The sequence below is a fragment of the Neopelma chrysocephalum genome, unplaced genomic scaffold (assembly GCF_003984885.1).
Source record: "Neopelma chrysocephalum unplaced genomic scaffold, ASM398488v2 Primary Assembly neopelma1_102, whole genome shotgun sequence".
NCBI classification, from domain to species: domain Eukaryota; kingdom Metazoa; phylum Chordata; class Aves; order Passeriformes; family Pipridae; genus Neopelma; species Neopelma chrysocephalum.
Window position 1 is genome coordinate 1,839,599 of NW_020897765.1, and position 17,543 is coordinate 1,857,141.

General features: G+C 37.4%; 1 protein-coding gene across 4 annotated transcripts in view; it reads left to right on the forward strand.

Moving 5' to 3' along the window:
* Positions 1-14,527, forward strand: part of PIP4K2A (phosphatidylinositol-5-phosphate 4-kinase type 2 alpha) — a 108,831-nt gene extending 94,304 nt beyond the window's left edge. For all 4 annotated transcript variants that reach the window (XM_027695636.1, XM_027695637.1, XM_027695638.1 and 1 more), the window contains 4 exons: positions 5,619-5,732; positions 9,193-9,436; positions 10,320-10,423; positions 12,201-14,527. In XM_027695636.1, coding sequence (XP_027551437.1) covers positions 5,619-5,732; positions 9,193-9,436; positions 10,320-10,423; positions 12,201-12,281 — 543 coding nt within the window. In that variant the 3' untranslated portion in view covers positions 12,282-14,527. The remainder of the gene's footprint in view (positions 1-5,618; positions 5,733-9,192; positions 9,437-10,319; positions 10,424-12,200) is intronic.
* The last annotated feature ends 3,016 nt before the right edge of the window (positions 14,528-17,543 follow it).

The window sequence follows — 17,543 nt, forward strand, 5'->3', positions numbered from 1 at the left end:
TTTAAAATTAATCTAAAACTGGTTGCATTACCACCTCTGTGGTATGGGTTGTTTCATAAATCAGCATAAATGCAGAAAAATTATAGTAAATACAATTGAACAAAGGATTTTATATTCAAGTTTCTCTTTGGAAAAAGATTGCCATAGTTGACAGTTATGTTATATCTTAGTTAAATTGTATACAAAATACATAGCTGTGATAATGAGATTGGAGGATGCCACTAAGTGTTCGCTTAGATTTCTGAGAGCAAAGTATAACCTAAGGAAGAAGGGGTTTCATATAGGAGCATTGCAACAAGATCAATCAGTCTTGACTCACGTTTGATTTTTTGGTGGTTTTTTGTTTGTTTGTTTTTGATGTCATTATGTAAAACTTTATTCAAGGTGGATCATTCCAAAGTCTGAGCTATTATTTCCTGCTATTTTAAAATTGCTAATTTGAGAACAGCATGGCTTTACTTATTTCTTTTAGTGATTTCAGTCTGCTTCGTGTGCCAATCTTACCCAACAGACCTGTGAAGTGTCTTAGGTTTCTTTGTGAAATGAATCTCGGGGTTGCAACGTACAGAGGTTGTAACTTTCCAAACATCACACTGCCAAGATACAAATAGACATTCAGAGTTCCGATTCCTATTACAGCGTTTAGCCTTCACATGACATCAACCCCATTATTGTTTTTCAAAATAAATCACTAGTTCGCCTTTGTTTTTTGGGGTTTTTTTTTGTTTAAAAGTCTGTTTTCCATATGCGAAAATAATAAAAAGGGAATTTTGTGTTGCGTTTTCTATGTTGCATGTTCATTTTGCAGCAGGAAGACATTAACGCTAGGAATAATTCTGGGTGCGTTTCCCTGAGCATTGAAAAGACAGTTTCTATTTTGGTGCATGCTTGAATACCTAACCCATCTACAGCATCCAGCACAATTTTTTTGTCCTACAAAAATGCTTAATTACACATTTATACGGCTAAAATCGTTCCAGTGTTCCCCCTCAAACCGCATTTTGGGGTTACAGCTCTATTTCCATTGCCTTTTACAGACCTGTGATGTCACTGTGGAGCTGCAGACCCTTGTTTGTTTAGAAACTCTGGTCTAGGGCAAGGCAAATTGTACAACAGAAGTTTGGACCCAGGTCACAGAAATACTGGAGGGAAGAAGCTGCAGTATTCAGTCTTCCAAAGGAAGTTATTCTTCCGTGTTGTAGATCTAGTGACTCTAGACTTTTTGATTCAATTCAAAACCACCTGTTCCAAATTACTGCAAACTATATTTAATATTCCCAAATTTTCCTCAAATACTGCCTTCCATATATGCTGGCGAACCCAGTATTAAAAAAAAAAATAAAGATGTATGTGGGCATTTGCTGTGAAAGAAGCCCAGGGTGTGGACTTTTACTCTTGGCAGATGTTTTATATCATTTTCAAGAGTTATAAATTGTAAGCCAAATTTTTCCGTGATTAGCTGTGTGAATAATATGCCTTGTGTCTAGTTCCAAACAAAAAATAAGTCTGCTATCCCACATTTCTCCTACAACCTAATCTTTGCCTTTGTTAGGTGAGAAATTCTGCTAGGTTGTGAAGACAAGTAGTCTTTTTCCTTTTTCAGTCCGAAACTTATGTACCCTATAGCTGTTTTAGTAAGCTGCTTCCAAAATGTCAGGATTAGTGTTAGCTATGACCATTATTTTTGATGTCACGATGCACAAAAAATTCTTTTGGGGAAAAATAATTGCTAATATTCATTACAACACATTAGGATAGGATGCTGAATTGAGATGTGTTAAGAAATATACAAAAACTATTTCCATGTTGATATAGAAATAAAACTTCACCTGGTACCTACGTTCCAAGGTTGTTTTTTTAAACCAAAACAATATCAGTTGGCTCTTACAGTATAATTTTAGGTTTTGAATAAGGCTTTACACAGTCTGTCATCTTAGTTACTAAGAAATCTCTATTGATTTTCAGCCTTTTGAAAGGCAGTGAAATCTTCCTGCCATTAAAATTCTCTGTGACCATGGCAGACTTTGGAATGCAAACCTGAAGTGTGCAAATAACATGTTTTTTTTAATAAATAAATATTTCATATCTGTAAAACCTGTTGTGCCTTTCTTGCATCTTTAAGTAGGGGATTAAAAACAATGGAGGTGGTTCAGAAAGAAAATCTATTATTAATTTAGTGGAAGTAGTTAAATGTTCATCTCCTGTGCAGCTCTTAAAATATTTAGTTCTTTAATGACAGTAATATGTTCATTATAATGAATTACATTCTAGGAGAATCTTTTTCCAACAAGGATTTTGCTTCATTGGAATATTTGAGACTTCATAAAAAATTAACCATATCAATTATTTCATTAAAGTAAAGTCTCAGTATTTTCATTCAGATAGTGTTTTAAACTGCCACAATATGATTCTATTTGTGTTTATTTATTTCAGTGCATAAGAAGAAAATGAACATAGTAGGAGTTTTCAACATGAACACATATATTATTAATTTTGCATAACTACAAGAGCCCCTCCTAGCTACATATTTCGTAGGTCTTAATTCTTAAATTCACAAATCAATTTTAAGACAGGAATTTTGGTTAAAGTACTACTGGAATCACTATTAGTATGTAGGATATAGTAATATATGCAACAGTATCCTAGAACTATTCAGCTTTAAATAAATAGGGAGAATAATATTGCCTAGCACACACAGAAAAAAAAAAATCTTTGTCTAATAACACCTAGAAAGAGGGAAGAGTATAGGCAGGGAGGCATCATGCAAATAATGTGGTGAGGGCAACCACTGGCACATAGCTTTTTAGCTTCAGTTTCTTAGATGGGACCCACTGCTTTTGCTTTTCCGTTTTTCTTCACATACTTCAGAACCGGCTTTTAACTTATGTGGTTCTACACTTGCCAAATCTTCACAGCTATGGGCATTTGGGTGAAGAAAAATGACCTCAGATAAATATCCTCGGGGGGATCGAGGACTGGGGAGCCTGCACACAGGCAGTGAAGAATCTGGCTTTTTGGGAGAGCTGACTCACTGCCCTGAACGTCCTTGGGAGTACCCCTTGGGTCTTGTGATGGCAGGCAGGAAATGCAGCAGTGTCAGCTTTGCTAGCTCACTTTTATTAAAAATAGATCAGGGACAAGGTTAAAGTGGAGTATGGCACCCACACAACAGGCTTACCAGCTCTACCATCTTCCAAAAAGACATTGCTTGTAATTTAAGTTTATTTTTATCAGTGACAGGACTGTGTTCAGTAGCAGAGCTGGTTCCCCCTCACACTGCCCGCCGGTCTGACTGGCTGATGCTGTGCTCTGCGGGAAGTCTGGCAGAGCCTAGAGATGAACATGCATCTCAGCATCTTAAACCACAAGCACATCCTTCCTCTCTGCTCATCCCCCAGCTTTAAACAGCATTAGTAGGGGGTTTTTTTCAGTGTTAATGGGTTTGTTTCACTTTAACCTCTGCCCATTTTAATAAATAACTTGGATATACTAGGTGGAAAAATAATCTGGTGATTTTTTTTTTTTTTTAGTGACTTTGGACTAGAAATGAAGGGAGCTTGGTTTCCTGCATTCTTTTCATTATTGTTTCATCTTAAATTAATTCATCCAAATCTCCTCTCCATTCTTAAGCATCCCACGCACTGGATTCCATCGTCCGGTGTTGGCAACATCCTTGGATCCACAGTCCCGCCTCTGCAGAATTAACTCTTGTCCATGGGACAGTATGCTCGATTGTGTTTGATAATCTCTACAGCTGTTAGCCTGGAATGCTTATCTGATGTTTCCCCTGCTCGTTTGCATCCTAAACCACTTACTGAGTGGAGTAAGGAGGCCAGAAGGAAAATCGATGCACGCTGTGCAGTCATATTGCAGTAAACAATTCATTGTGAGCTTCAAAAAGTGTCCAACATCATTTTTAAGTAAACCAGGCGAGCACTCCAGGATGACTCCTCCACGGAAGTGGAGTGTGGGATGGGTAAATGGTTATAGCTCCATCTCAGCTGCTTGGGTGGTTTTTTCCTTTTATTATAAATTTAAATAGAGGATCTCTGTTAAAGGGTATTTTAATGTATCAGAATGTTCTAGATGCAACACAGTAATAATTCAGAGCAGCCAGACTAGAATCTTTTTTTTTCTAGAGTTCATAGGTGTCAGGATGCAGTTTAATTATGGATTCATAACTGTTAAAATGTTACTAATTGCTTAAGTGGTTTTAAGCAGTTATTGGAAGAAAAGGATCGCTTTTCTAAACAAAAGCAGCATTGTGGGATTTCAAGCAATTTACAAGTTCCAGCTCAAAAAAATAAATTTGGACAGTTGGGGAACTGAGTATTTTTGCCACCTTAGTGCACAGCCCAACAGCAAAAAGAACTTTTGGCCACTGTGAAGATCTAAAAGGGCATTTCAGAGTCCACAGTGGTGCTCACATTTTAATGCTGTGCTCTCCAATATGTACATTTTGGAGCAGAGAAAAGAACCTCTCAGATTCTTTTCCTTACTGTGTCATAGGAAGAAAATAAACTTTATGAAAAATACCATCTCCAGTGAGATTATAAGCAATGTCTGACTAGTTAAACTTACAGAGGACATTCCAGTAGGCTGATGTTAGCTGCCTTTTATTCCTAGCAGAAGGACTTTGGGATTAAAGGGAAATTATTTTATTCAGAGTATTCATTAGTTCATGGCCATTGATAATTGCAGCACTCATTGTTCTGCTACATTTTCTTTGTAAAGAAAATCTGTTCTTCCCTACTATTGATTAAAGGTTGGGGGAAGGAAGAAAGGTAGTTCATGCTCTTAATGGGCTTATTTTTTAAAGGCTTTTGATTGCAGGAGCTCCTGTTACTTCCAGTTTGCTTGACCAAATACCCTGAAGGAACTGCTCTTTTGTTTGTTGGCTTGCTGGTTTTTTTGAGTAAACTTCCAAGTTGCTGCCCTTGAAAAACAGAGCCCATTTGCGGTGTCTTAGTACTGAATCCAGTGGTTACTTTATCTGTCTTTCCTTAACACTGTTGCAAATCACTTCATGAGAGAGTTGAAGATAATCAACTAATGCTCCAACATCAAGAATGAGAGGCAGTAGTCTTCTCTGGCATTTGCCAATTCTAAGCAGAATTTTGTAATTCATGTTCATTTGATGCTTTTCTATATGTATGAGGCGCTTGTAAACATTCACAGTAGCTATGTAAAATGCATTCCAGTTTGACTTCCTCTAAGATCTGATGCAAGCCCTTTGTTATAAGGTATGGATTGTGTTTCAACTTCATTTATTGTCAGTCACTTTGACAAACCACATCTTGGAAGAAGCTCATGCAAATCAGTGTTCAATGCAAATCAAGTATTGAGGTAGAGATTTTGCCCTGTCTCCATTTGCTGCATGCCCAGTAAATATATGCATTCTATGCCATTTCAGGAGGGATAAACCAAGGAAAGAGCTCCACAGGTACAGTTGTGGAGAGCTGCATGTCATGGAGAAGAGGCAGCTCGGTGGTGCCCTTTTGGGCACAGGGGATCTCCGGAGGTGCTGCTGCCAGCAGCGGGGCTGCCTTGGGCCACACTCCTCTTCACCACACTCCTCTTTGCAACCCCACTCTTACAGGAGTTTTGGTTTATTTTAGGCCAAAGAGCTGCCGACATTCAAAGACAATGATTTTATTAACGATGGCCAAAAGATTCATATTGATGAGAATGACAAAAAGATGTTCCTTGAGAAACTCAAAAAGGATGTTGAGGTAAGAATGTGCCTGTTCACTTTTATGTGATTAAAATGTGTGGCAAATTACAGATATCCCGGGAAATCATACCTGTAAGTCATTGATGAAAACTCTTGTTTATAAGACTGTAAGCATAACTGTTTTAAATGAAACACAATTTAAACTTTCAGGAGTTGATCACTGCTTTTGCTGATGTCATAAATGCCTTGCTGCCATAGCTGATTGCCATACCTTGTTCCTGCTTTGATGATGTGATGTTAAAATGATGGTACTACTTAGTGCTTAAGCGCTTTACAAGCCTAGTACTTCCAAATGCTCCCGAGAGAGGTGAGTGTTGTTAGTTGTATTTTACAGGTGGAGCTGCCCCGGAGCTGAGGCCATACACAGACTATTGTCCACAACAGAGGAGGGGCATCCCCCCACTCACAGCCATGCATGTCCTATTTCATATTAGAAATCCAGTTTTAAATCGTTCTTAGTATCACAACAGCAGAGTGCTTCAGTAATTTGTGTACAGCAATTGGATTCATTATCATAATGTAGTCATTTGTCTTTCATACAAATTTGTAGTTGGCTGAATATAGTAAATACTTAATAGAAAAGTGTTACTTTATGAATTTAATGTAATATAACTGATTTAGTTCAGCTAATGAAAGAAAATAAACATCAGACTAACTCATTCACCCAAGTTGCCTTTAGTTTGCATAGCTGAAAATATTTTGTGTATTTTTGTACTAAACACAGTATTTTGCAGCTTTATACTCAAAGCCTAAAATTTGTTTTCAAAGGAAAGGCACAGACTTGGAAGAGACTTGATAGCAAAATGTGTCTGTGAGTTAATAAGACTTTCAGCTATTTCTGTCAAAAGGGCTCTGTGAATTGACTTGTTTAGTTCTTCAGATCTGTATCTCATTAGCTGCACAAAACAAAATACTGTTACTTCAGAATCTACCCAATAATTTGCTTTTGAGTAAGTCTAACTTTCCATCATAGTAACTGAGAAATTTATGGTGGTGATGATGATGAAAACATAAATCTTTTGTGAAATATCAGTGTCTTTAACTTGTATTTAAAATATTGTGCTGGAAAACTGCTCTATGGATGTTACAGCTCCAGAGATAAGTTTATTTGGGTTAAAATTTTTGCCCTTTTAACATGAACTGCTGTTGCTGTCTAATGCTTTTACAGTGAGTAGATTGCAGATAATATCTTAAGAGTGTGCAAGGAATGTGGAAGATACTTTCCTACCTCAGGAACTGGATTGTGTGTGATCTTCTACACCATTTACTAGATTGGGAATATAATGGCAGATTCCAGATCATGTCTTGAGGGGCTGTTTTTTATGGATTTAAAATTTATACAGAGAATTGTTTAATATCCATGTAAACCACTAGTGGGAAGTGGCTCCTGATTTTAACAATGGCAAGCTGTTCTTTAACCTTGTTTTTCTTTCATTGGTTCTTTTTCCCTGGTTAAATATACACATTGATATACACACTTTGTACCCAATGTGTAAACACTCACATTTCGCTACAATGAAAAGAAATGCACAACACTTAGAATATGATTATCTTATCACATAGTATTTATAGTTACATATATTATGGAGTAGTATTCTGAGCTATATTACTTTATATCTGTTCTTGTTTGTCATTAAGTTTTGTTTCTATGTTTCTCTGTATATTGTTTCTCTGTTTCTCTCATAATGAAGTCATAATGTCCCCTTCTCGTGTTCAAACACAAATACCAAATGCTGCTGTTTGGATGTCCCCTTCTCTATTTTCCCACCTCCTGTGTGGTGTCTCACGTGTCCTAAGAAAAGGCATGTATTTTTTCCCTTTTAAATCAGATTATCTTTTCCTTGTGCTGATCTCCCTAAGTCTTTTTCCTGTTTAGCAGTAGCACACTTTTTTACAAGAGCTATTCTCTTCTAATTTGCAGTTCTCTCTTTTTTTCCCCGAGTCTGCTCTCTTTTGTGCTGTTCTGTATGATTATTGGTAGAATTTTTTCCTCTATTTACCAAGTGCCTAATGATATGCCTGGAGTTCTTCCACACCATTGCCTCCAGTCTCATCTATTCATGTTGCATATTGTTGTACGTCATCTCTTCAAACTTAGATCTCTTCTAGTCTTGTGAAGAGTCTTTTGCTTTATTATATTGAAATCATTAAAAAACAATTTCTTCTTTCTTCTTAAAACCTCAATCTCACAATGTTTCTGCTAGTACTAGAATTTAGAGTCACTTTGTTATCTCTGGTTCGTCTCTTTTTCTCAGAATCAGGATTTTGACAAACTGTAGTTTCTCATTACCTAGTAATTTATACTCATCTCTCTCATCACCATCACTGTCGCTGTTCCAAAGTCTGGCTTAAATCCCTTCTTCCCTGGTCTGCTCTAACTTCCTTTTTATAATCATTTAGAGTTTCTAAAAACTGAAATAGTTTTTATTTTCAGCCACTTTCTCTGTGTACCATAAGCATGGACTCCACAAATTTGTACAGCATCATTTCATGTCTTTGTGGTGTAAAACTTCATGGCTTTCCACTGCAAGAATATTTGAACACTTTTTCATGATTCTTTAATGAGGCTTAAAAGGAAGTAAGGGGTCAGATTCAGCACCAGATCAAAGCACACTGTATGCCTGATAGCACAGAGGCTGGTCTGGAAATTGAGTGCTGTGTGCAGTTTTGGGCACCGCAATATAAGAAAGGTAAAAGGCCATTAGGGAGCATCCAAAGGGCTACAAAGATGGTGAGGGGTCTAGAGGGGAAGCCATACCAGGGGCAGCTGAGGTCACTTGGTCTGTTCAGCCTGGAGGAGAGTTAGGGGAGACCTCATTGCAGTCACAACTTCCTTGTGATAGGAAGTGGAGGGGCAGGCACTGATCTTTTGTCTGTGGTGACCAGTGACAGAACTTGAGGGAATGGCCTGAAGTTGTGTCAGGGGATGTTTGTTTTGGATATTATGTCCAAGTATCCCAGAGAGTGGTTGGGCACTGGAACAGGCTCCCCAGGGAAGTGGTCACAGTATTAAGCCTGACAGAGTTCAAGAAGCATTTGAACAATGCTCTTGGGCACATGGTGTGACTCTTGGGGTGGTCCTGTGCAGGGCCAGGAACTGGACTCAATGGTCCTTTGTGGGTCACTTCCAGCCCGGTGTATTCGATGATTCTAACTGAAACACAAGACAGGAGTGACTGTCATCGGCTTGCAAGTGCACTGGTCTTCACTACACAAAAAACTTTTTCCTCGAGGATTTTGGGAGAGTGGGCTACAGTATAAGTTTCAACTTTTCTGTGTGCTGTTACTATGTCTTAATCAAGTATCTCTTTGCTAGCTTTATCCCTTAATCCTCTCTTTTGCTCTCTCTTAGAAGTGCCTGTTTTTCTCAACTGATGACACCTTTGTGTACCTTCTGTCTGTAAGTGGAGCTTATGTTTTTCAGTGATACTGATAGATTGCTTATTATCACTTCCTAGTTCCTTGCTCAGTTAAAACTCATGGACTACAGCTTGCTGGTTGGAATTCATGACGTTGAAAGAGCTGAACAGGAAGAAGTAGAGTGTGAAGAGAATGATGGAGAAGAGGAAGGTGAAAGTGATGGGACCCACCCCATTGGAACCCCTCCAGACAGTCCAGGAAACACGCTGAACAGCTCACTGCCTTTGGCTCCAGGGGAATTTGATCCAGCTATTGATGTTTATGGAATAAAATCCCATGAAAGTAAGCAGTAATAAATGTTTGTGTGTTAAGATGGTTTGATTCTTGCATCAGAATCCTAAAGTCTTTACAACCATGTAAAGGCAAATGTAAACTGCAAAATAGAAGTTCACTTTGCAGAAAAGGAAATTTGCTCTTTGGTGCAGCAGAAAGCAAAAGATTCTTATAATGCTTAGATATTCAGTTTCAGCAGTTCTTCGGCAGTTAGTTCATGGGTTTTTCATCCCTTTCAGGAAATCTAGTATGTATAATTGTTCCTTTTCTGGCAGATAAGATACCACTGTTAAATGCACTCTAGAAAGAATGAGAAAAGCAGCATTCCACTTCTTTGGTTGCTTTTTGAAAATTTGTACACTCATACCCAATTTCTGTGTTCCAGCTAAGAAAGTTGTCATAAGGAGTGTGTAAGAAGCCAGAAACTGGGTTTGATATTAGTGTGTGAAACTAAATAAAACTAGTTACCTGTGGCTGTTCAAGACAGGAAAGTTATCTACTTCTTTGTTTTTTTCATAAGCTTTGACATGAATAAATACAAGGTTTTATTCATAAAGAAAATATGATCTTATTTGTTGACCCAGAAGCATTACCTTTCAGATAAAACCTTATAGTTTTTACGCAAAGGAAGATGAAATCCACATTACTTTAACTGAGCAATAATTCCTATTTCTGTATGCTGGTGTTTTATTTTACACTCATTTAGGGAGTTTTGCATTATATATGAATGCAGTTAAACACTCAGTTAAGGACAACTTGAGCCTGTGGTCTTCACAGATCTTGATTCTGACTGACATTGACCTGTCTTATAAAGTCTCCTATGTTAGAGGGAGGACTCGTTATTAAGATGTTTCCAAAGTCATTGTTACAGCCCTGTGTTTGCCATTTGCAGATGCACCTAGGAAGGAAGTATATTTTATGGCCATTATTGACATTCTTACTCATTATGATGCAAAAAAGAAAGCTGCCCATGCTGCAAAAACGGTAAAGCATGGGGTAAGTATCTGGTTGTCTTTTTCCTCTTACTCCATTTATATTCATGCATTTTTGTTGCTTAGTGTCCTGATACAGGACAATTCAGTAGATCTAGGGAAAGGGCAAATAGATCAGAATTTTTTGCTAGTTTAATGTGCAATAAAAAAGTACAAAGTAACTGCTACAGCTTACATACTGAGAGTGGAACTCCTTTTTCAGCCATGTGCATAGCTTTCTTACTCATAAAGAGCTCTAGTGAGATGCCTTTTTAGGACTTTGTCCTAAATTTGTGAGATGCAAACAAAGCTGTTCACCACACTATGAAAACTGTCATAAATCTTATTTCATATGCAGGACCTTAGTGATAGTTTCATTATTTAGGACAGCCTGTTGAAAGTTAGTTCTTCAGCATACAATGTGGCTCACTCTATAAGACTTCTTCAGGAAAAAAAAAGTGCAATTTGCAAAATTCAACATAAAATGTACATATTAAGTACTCAGAGACTGTTCAGTGAAGGCTTCTGTTTGACTGCCTTGAATTTATTTATTTTGACTGAAATTTCTGCTTAGCAGCAGACACCAAAGAACCGTGGTGAAACAGCCCAGTTTTCTAAATTTATGATTTATATCTACCATTATCACTCCTGTGGTGATTTAAGGTTCAAATTTCATGAACTTTTTAAAAAGAGCATATTTGTTCATGAGGCTAAAATCCCTTCTCTGTCTAAGTATCTAAAGGGTCAGGGCATTGTGAGGAGTTTTAAGCAAAGAGCTCAGAGCTTTTTATTTACAGTAGAGAATGATGTGACCTGCACAGACCTGTAGAAGGTATTTTTTGCCTCTCTAAAACAATGCTCTCATTACTCTCTCTGCTCTCGGGGCAACTGAAAGTTGATGCAGACCATATGCAACCATTATCTGGCAATTATTACTTAACCTTGAATGTAGCAGACTTTAAAAACTCACACTTCTGGATTAAATAAGGGATAGAAATAGATTGTGAATAACAACTATGATTATTGAAGCTGATTGTGATTAGAACTTACTGCAAAACATTACTTTCATACAACCATTTTGTTTATTTTGCTTTCTCCACCCTTAGCCACCTGACGCTGAAGTTCATTCATTAGTTGCATGCATGCAATTTACCCCTTTTGGTAAACAGGAAAAAATATAAATAAAAATGTGGCTAAGGCTCTGTAAACCCCAAATAAAAATATAAATGAAATCATTACTTCATTGAAGTAGCAATCGTACAACTTATTCAATTAGTCCAGGTTTAAAAGCATATATGTTGAAAAAATGTTAATAACTGTTACCATATATTTCAAACCAGGTCATTTAACATTCAGATAACAATATATGTTACACAAATGTTGACATGCCAGATCTGAGTATGGTAATTCAGTCTTCTCTATATGAAGGCACTGCTGCCCAAGAGAGCAGAACCTGTTGGTGAATCAGTGGATAGCATGGTTAATTGTGCAGTAAAAATTCATATAGGAGACTGAAGTACAATGAAAGTAAAGAGAAGTATGGAAAGGAAAAAGAGTATGTTTCAGAAATGGAGGGCGGGTGTTACAGTGGTGAGAACCAAAGTATCACTGTATTGGTGTGAACCCTAAAAAGGCATCAGTAAGATTCTGCTCGAGGACCATTACAATTTGTATTTCTGGTATTCTGTATTGTCTGGTTATGAGACTACACATGAAATTTACTGTAACACCCTCGATGACAAAACATTAAATAAAACACTGGTTCTTCTTTCTTTCCTCTCCCCTCCCGATTCTCTGTATAGGCTGGTGCAGAAATTTCAACTGTTAATCCTGAACAGTATTCAAAGCGATTCTTGGACTTTATTGCCAACATCTTGACGTAACCTATCATGTTACATAGGACAGACACAAGACCTGGGGACAGCAGCAGTGGCTACAAGTGTAGGGAAAAAAAGGAACTCAGAGAAGCGCTCATCTTGCAGAAAGCAACCCCTTTGTTTACATCTGCTGGCAAAGATGACTGAAGTGGGGTGGAGTACTCGCTTTAACAGCTGCCTGATATTCCCAGCATAGTTTTAGCTATTTCTGACTTTTGTGTGTGCAAAAAAAAATTTAAAATAATTTAAATAAATAGAACAGCTTACTCAGAGTGCACTGTGACAGATACTCTGATGCTACCAGCTGAAACGGAATAAAAATGAGCAAAGAGGCGTGGGGTGGGGGTGGGGAAGAGTAAATGCATGTTAAATCTACAATATTGATATCAAGTTGTAAACTGTGGATCAGTTTATATTTTGAACTAAAAAGATACATGACAGTATTCTTCATGATGATGATGATGATGATAATGACAATAATAATGATCTTACTGCGAATGTTACACTTATACCCTGCACACTGGCACTCCTTAAAAAAGCAGCTGCAATAGCCCTTGGTGCCAGAGGCTTTTCCCATTTGGTTCCTAGCAGTTGTGGTTTTTCCTTTTTTTATCTCCCTATCCTGTTTTTGTCTTCTTTTCAGCACATTGCGTCAGGAAGTTCAGCCTCTCAGAAGTCTGAGAGTTGGCATCTCTTCTTACAAAGAGCTGATGTAATTCATGCTGTGTACATTTTTGCTATAGTAAACTTAGGTTAAGGGAAAACTTTGCTTATTTCACTTTGTTACCTGAAGTTTTCATTTGTTTTATATTCTTGCAATATAGAAACTAATAATGTTACAAGTGTAAAAAAGCTTGTCTGAAGAAGCGCATAGTTTTGGGCAATAGTAGCTCCATCTTTCACCCATCCTGAAAGATGTGCACACTGATAGAAATTCCATTCACTTGTAATTTACTGGGAATTTGAAGTTTAAATGCTTATGTTGTACTATTGAAACAGCGGTATTTTATTATAGATCATCCCTCAAAAAATGAACCCTGAATTTTACTGTTTACATTATTAGGAAAGCAGGGATATTTCTGAATTTCAGAGCCGTGTACAATATATGACTTTTGAGTTTACATGTAAAGTTATTTTGCAGTACAAATGAAGTAATCTTTGTCATCTTCCAAGAGGTAATGTGCAGTAGTGTACTAAAGTGAATGTCTCGCTCACCTTCGTGATAGACTCTTTTACAATAAAATGAGAAAGGATATTTCAGAGGGATTTTTCCCAGGATTGTCTTTCAGCATCAAAATTACCTGTCCTACCATTTACTCAAGTTTGATTGTATAGTACATTGCCTGAAACTGTGCTGATCATGTTTAACTTGTTTAAAATTTTTAAACAACATTGTATTCCTTCTCCTCTTGTATTTTTCCCTGAAAGACTCCATGCTTGAAAGAGACAAATTTACATATGCTTAAAAGTTTATCTACTTATACACTGTGCTAAAGCTGTGCCTTTAAAATTTCTTTATTGAAATTGTTAGATTTTGTAGGCAATGTAAGAGAAGTCAAACCTCCCCATCGTCGTTTATAACTGGGATCAGGAGTGCCAGCATGCCTTCTCCATAACTAATGTCAGTGCTGTTCAGCCTGCAACTGTGCATAACTTACGTAGTGGTTTACTTCAGAGGAGCCTATACAATAGCAACCCATTACACTCTCTTCGGCGGCCAAAGGCAATACTATCCCTGTTGCTGTGTACTAATTTTTTTCTCCTTTCCCCAACCTTTCCCACAGGATTTTTTGTTATGTTTGACTTAGTGATGTCTGCAGCACTGTAATGTATGTGTATACTTTTGTATTGTATGTATTTAAATAAGTTGGTACTGTGGCTTGATTTTTTTTTTGTCCTCTCCCTATACACCCTGGTTGTCTATGTTCTCTCCCAGGTTTCATTTTCTGAAGCATGCTGTGGCTTCTGAAGGTATGAGGCCACAGGGAGACCCTCAAGTGAAAATAAGGTACACGTACTTGGAGTACATATTTAATTGCGGCCAACAAGTGTACATTTTTAGACCATTTTACACATTTACAGTGAAGCATTCTTTTGTCTGTGTAGCATTTTTGTCACTCATTCTTGTTGATAAACTGTTTATTTGGACAGGGCAAGGAAGACTCATTATTGTGTATGTTAGTGCTTAGATTACACTCCAAACATGAGCAAGGCTTTATAAAATAAAGCACTTTGATGACTCACTAGGTAAATCCTTCGTTCTTGTGTTTCACCTGTGGTTTTGATCGCTTACAGATGGATTTTGGATGTTAAATGCCTGTATTGCAAAGGGAAAAAATAAGACAAAACTTAAAAAAAAATGAAGTAACTTTGCTAACTGTCATCTTATGCTAAACCAGTTTATTTAAAATGTACTTGGGAATAAGCCCAAACTTTCATGGGAAGGAGGGAGGGCCTTCTAGAATTTCAAGGCTTTGATTGTCAGGGCTTTCAGTGCATGATACAGACCGTACTGCACATTGTGGGTAAATGGCAGAAAAGTGTCTTTTTTTCTTTATTCTGACTTGACTTTTAATTCTTTTAATACATTTGTCACTTTTCAGTTTATTGCACAGGTGTAGCAAGACAATACTTTCAGCAGTATTTTTACCTGTAAAATACACAAATGAATTAATGATAAGGTAGATTTACCCCAAAGACATGATGGCTGAGGAGAGCTATTCTGGTAAAAGTAGGTGAAGTGATAGAGAGGGGAGAGATTCAGCTTCTTAATTACTCACTTAATGATGTCTCTAGTATTAATCTAAGGTTGCACTTCACACAGCTGCTCCATCTGCTTAGGGTTTAGTGTGAACGTGGTGCTCAAGGAATGCTGCTCAGGTTACGTGGACCATTAGCCACGGTGGGCAGCAAGCAGCTGCAGGACCTTGTCTTTAGCAGAAGTGTCTATATGGCAATGTATAAGAAAAGAATATCTTTTCTGATGAAGTATTTTCTCTCCATCTCACCTGAAGAAAACCTGAAGGCAGTGATTCCAGGTAGGAGATCCAACTGGCTTGTTAATGCAAGGACTGCAACAAAAGAAATATTTAAATTAAAAATTCTTGGAAACAGTACTTTTTGTGTCAACTGTATAACCTAAATATATCATCTGAATTTCCAGCTCGCTCCCTTGTGCCTGCCTCTTTTCCAAAGTAATACTAGTTGGTAAGTGCCTGCATGGAGTTGGACCATTGCATTCTGATGGCCTCGTACCCTGCCTTTATCCAATGTCTGCTCTATATGTGCTGTCCATTTGGTTTCTTTCAAACTCACATATTTAATGGGGAAAAAAATATAAAAGCAGAGAGCAGTTAACTTAAAAGAGAAACCTGTTTCATCTTCTTCTGTCTGTCCTGATTTCTCTATGACAGGAATTACTTCTGGATATCAGCATATCATTTACAATACCAAGTGGCAAAGGCCATTCATGTGATATTAAAATCATTAATAATAGCTTCCTTAAAACTGTTAAAAAACAGGTCTGGAAAGGACTCAAAGAGGTAGTTATAGTCTGTCCCAGAGCAGTTCAGCTGTAGATAAGCACTGGTGAAAAGTGGGTTAATCTTTCTCAAGGAGGGTAGTTACATGACTTCCCCGTGCTATCCCTTCCCATGCCTCGCTAGCTCTATCATTAGAAAGATTTTCTTCTAAAATCTTACCTGACTACATTACTACACTTTAAGCCTATTAATATTTGTTCTATCTACAGTGGACCCTGAGAACAGTTTATTCTCTTCCTCTTTCAGTTTCTCTTAATGTGATCCTACCTCTATGTACCGAACAGTGTAAATATTAGCTTTTGCACATATTAAATTGAATATTCCCTTTTCTTATTTAACAAAATGATCAAAATGGTTTGAGTGAGGCAGAATGGCCTATTCCATTTTTTGTAAGGCCTAATTTAAAAAAAAAAAGTTAAAATGGTGCTTCTTGAATTCTGTTTTGAGAATTTTCTAGCCATCCATTTACCATCTAATAAAAAAAATTGTCATAATTGCCGTTTGAAGAGAATGCAGTTTCAAAATGAGCACAGCTACTGCTTGGCTGTAGTTGTTGCTGTAACTGCAATAAAATACTTCTTTTCTCTTTTCCCAAAGTAAACAATATCATTATCTTAGCTTTTCTAATGATATTCCCTTTTTGTGGTTTCTAGTCTCATCCCCGTTAGTGATCCAACATGAAATAATTATTTGGTCGTAAGAAGATACAAAAAATACATCTTTGCAAGGTGGCATGAATTCATTTTTACCCAGTGCTCTGAATGTTTCTAAGCATTTTAGTTATTGCCCAATATGCTTTAAATTTATAAAAAGCTCCTACCTTGTTCCAACACAATCTGATTCATTCATAGTGACTCATTTTATGTAGCAGTGTGCATCCTACTGGAATAAATGGCGTTTGTAAAAACCTTGTGTTTTAAGAGGTTTGGCACTTCCATACAAGCCTGGAAAGTAATTCAACTCATTACATTTCTAGTATTTCATATTATCTCTCTGTAGTGGTCTGTGCTGTGGCCCAAGGTCAGAGCACTCCACTTTCTTTTCCGTGTTATGTATTTTTAAGTGGATGCATAAAGCCATTTTGTTACAAGAATATTTTGATCACTCTTAATGTCTAGAGTGCATTTGTCATACCAAGGCAGATAGAAGGTCTAGCTGCAGTTGCTGGGCTGACAACAATTCTAGTTTGCCTTCCACCACCTGAGGACAACATGCAGGGTTGTGTTTGAGACTGGTTAAGAGAAAGTCCCATGTTCCCAAGACATGCCTGCTTATCCCAGCAGCTTGGATTCAAGTGATGCATAAGAATCCTTCTGCCGAGTAGGTCTGATTAATTAGTGCCTACTTTAACCAGACCCATAATGCTAAATTGAACTTTACACACTGGGTCAGGGCCCTATCTTCCTTCACACTGTGGAATTGCATAAGAAAACAAAATATTTTCTGCCTTGGAGGGCTTTACTCTTTTCTCTTAGTTCAGTAGTAAGTCTTAGATAGAAATTTATTTGTACATCAGCTGCAGCAAAGACTGACAGTCGTACTGTGCAGTGATGATCATCTCTTCAGTTAAGCACAGTGATATGCATGTTGGCCTGCTTAGTACTGCTCTGGTGCTTCAGTCAGCAAAGGTCTGTGTGGAAGGAAGAATTACGGTATGTGATCTGATTACACTGTAAAGCACTCTGGAGCAGAAGTTTTTAAGTTGTGTTTCACATGCCACAAGCTG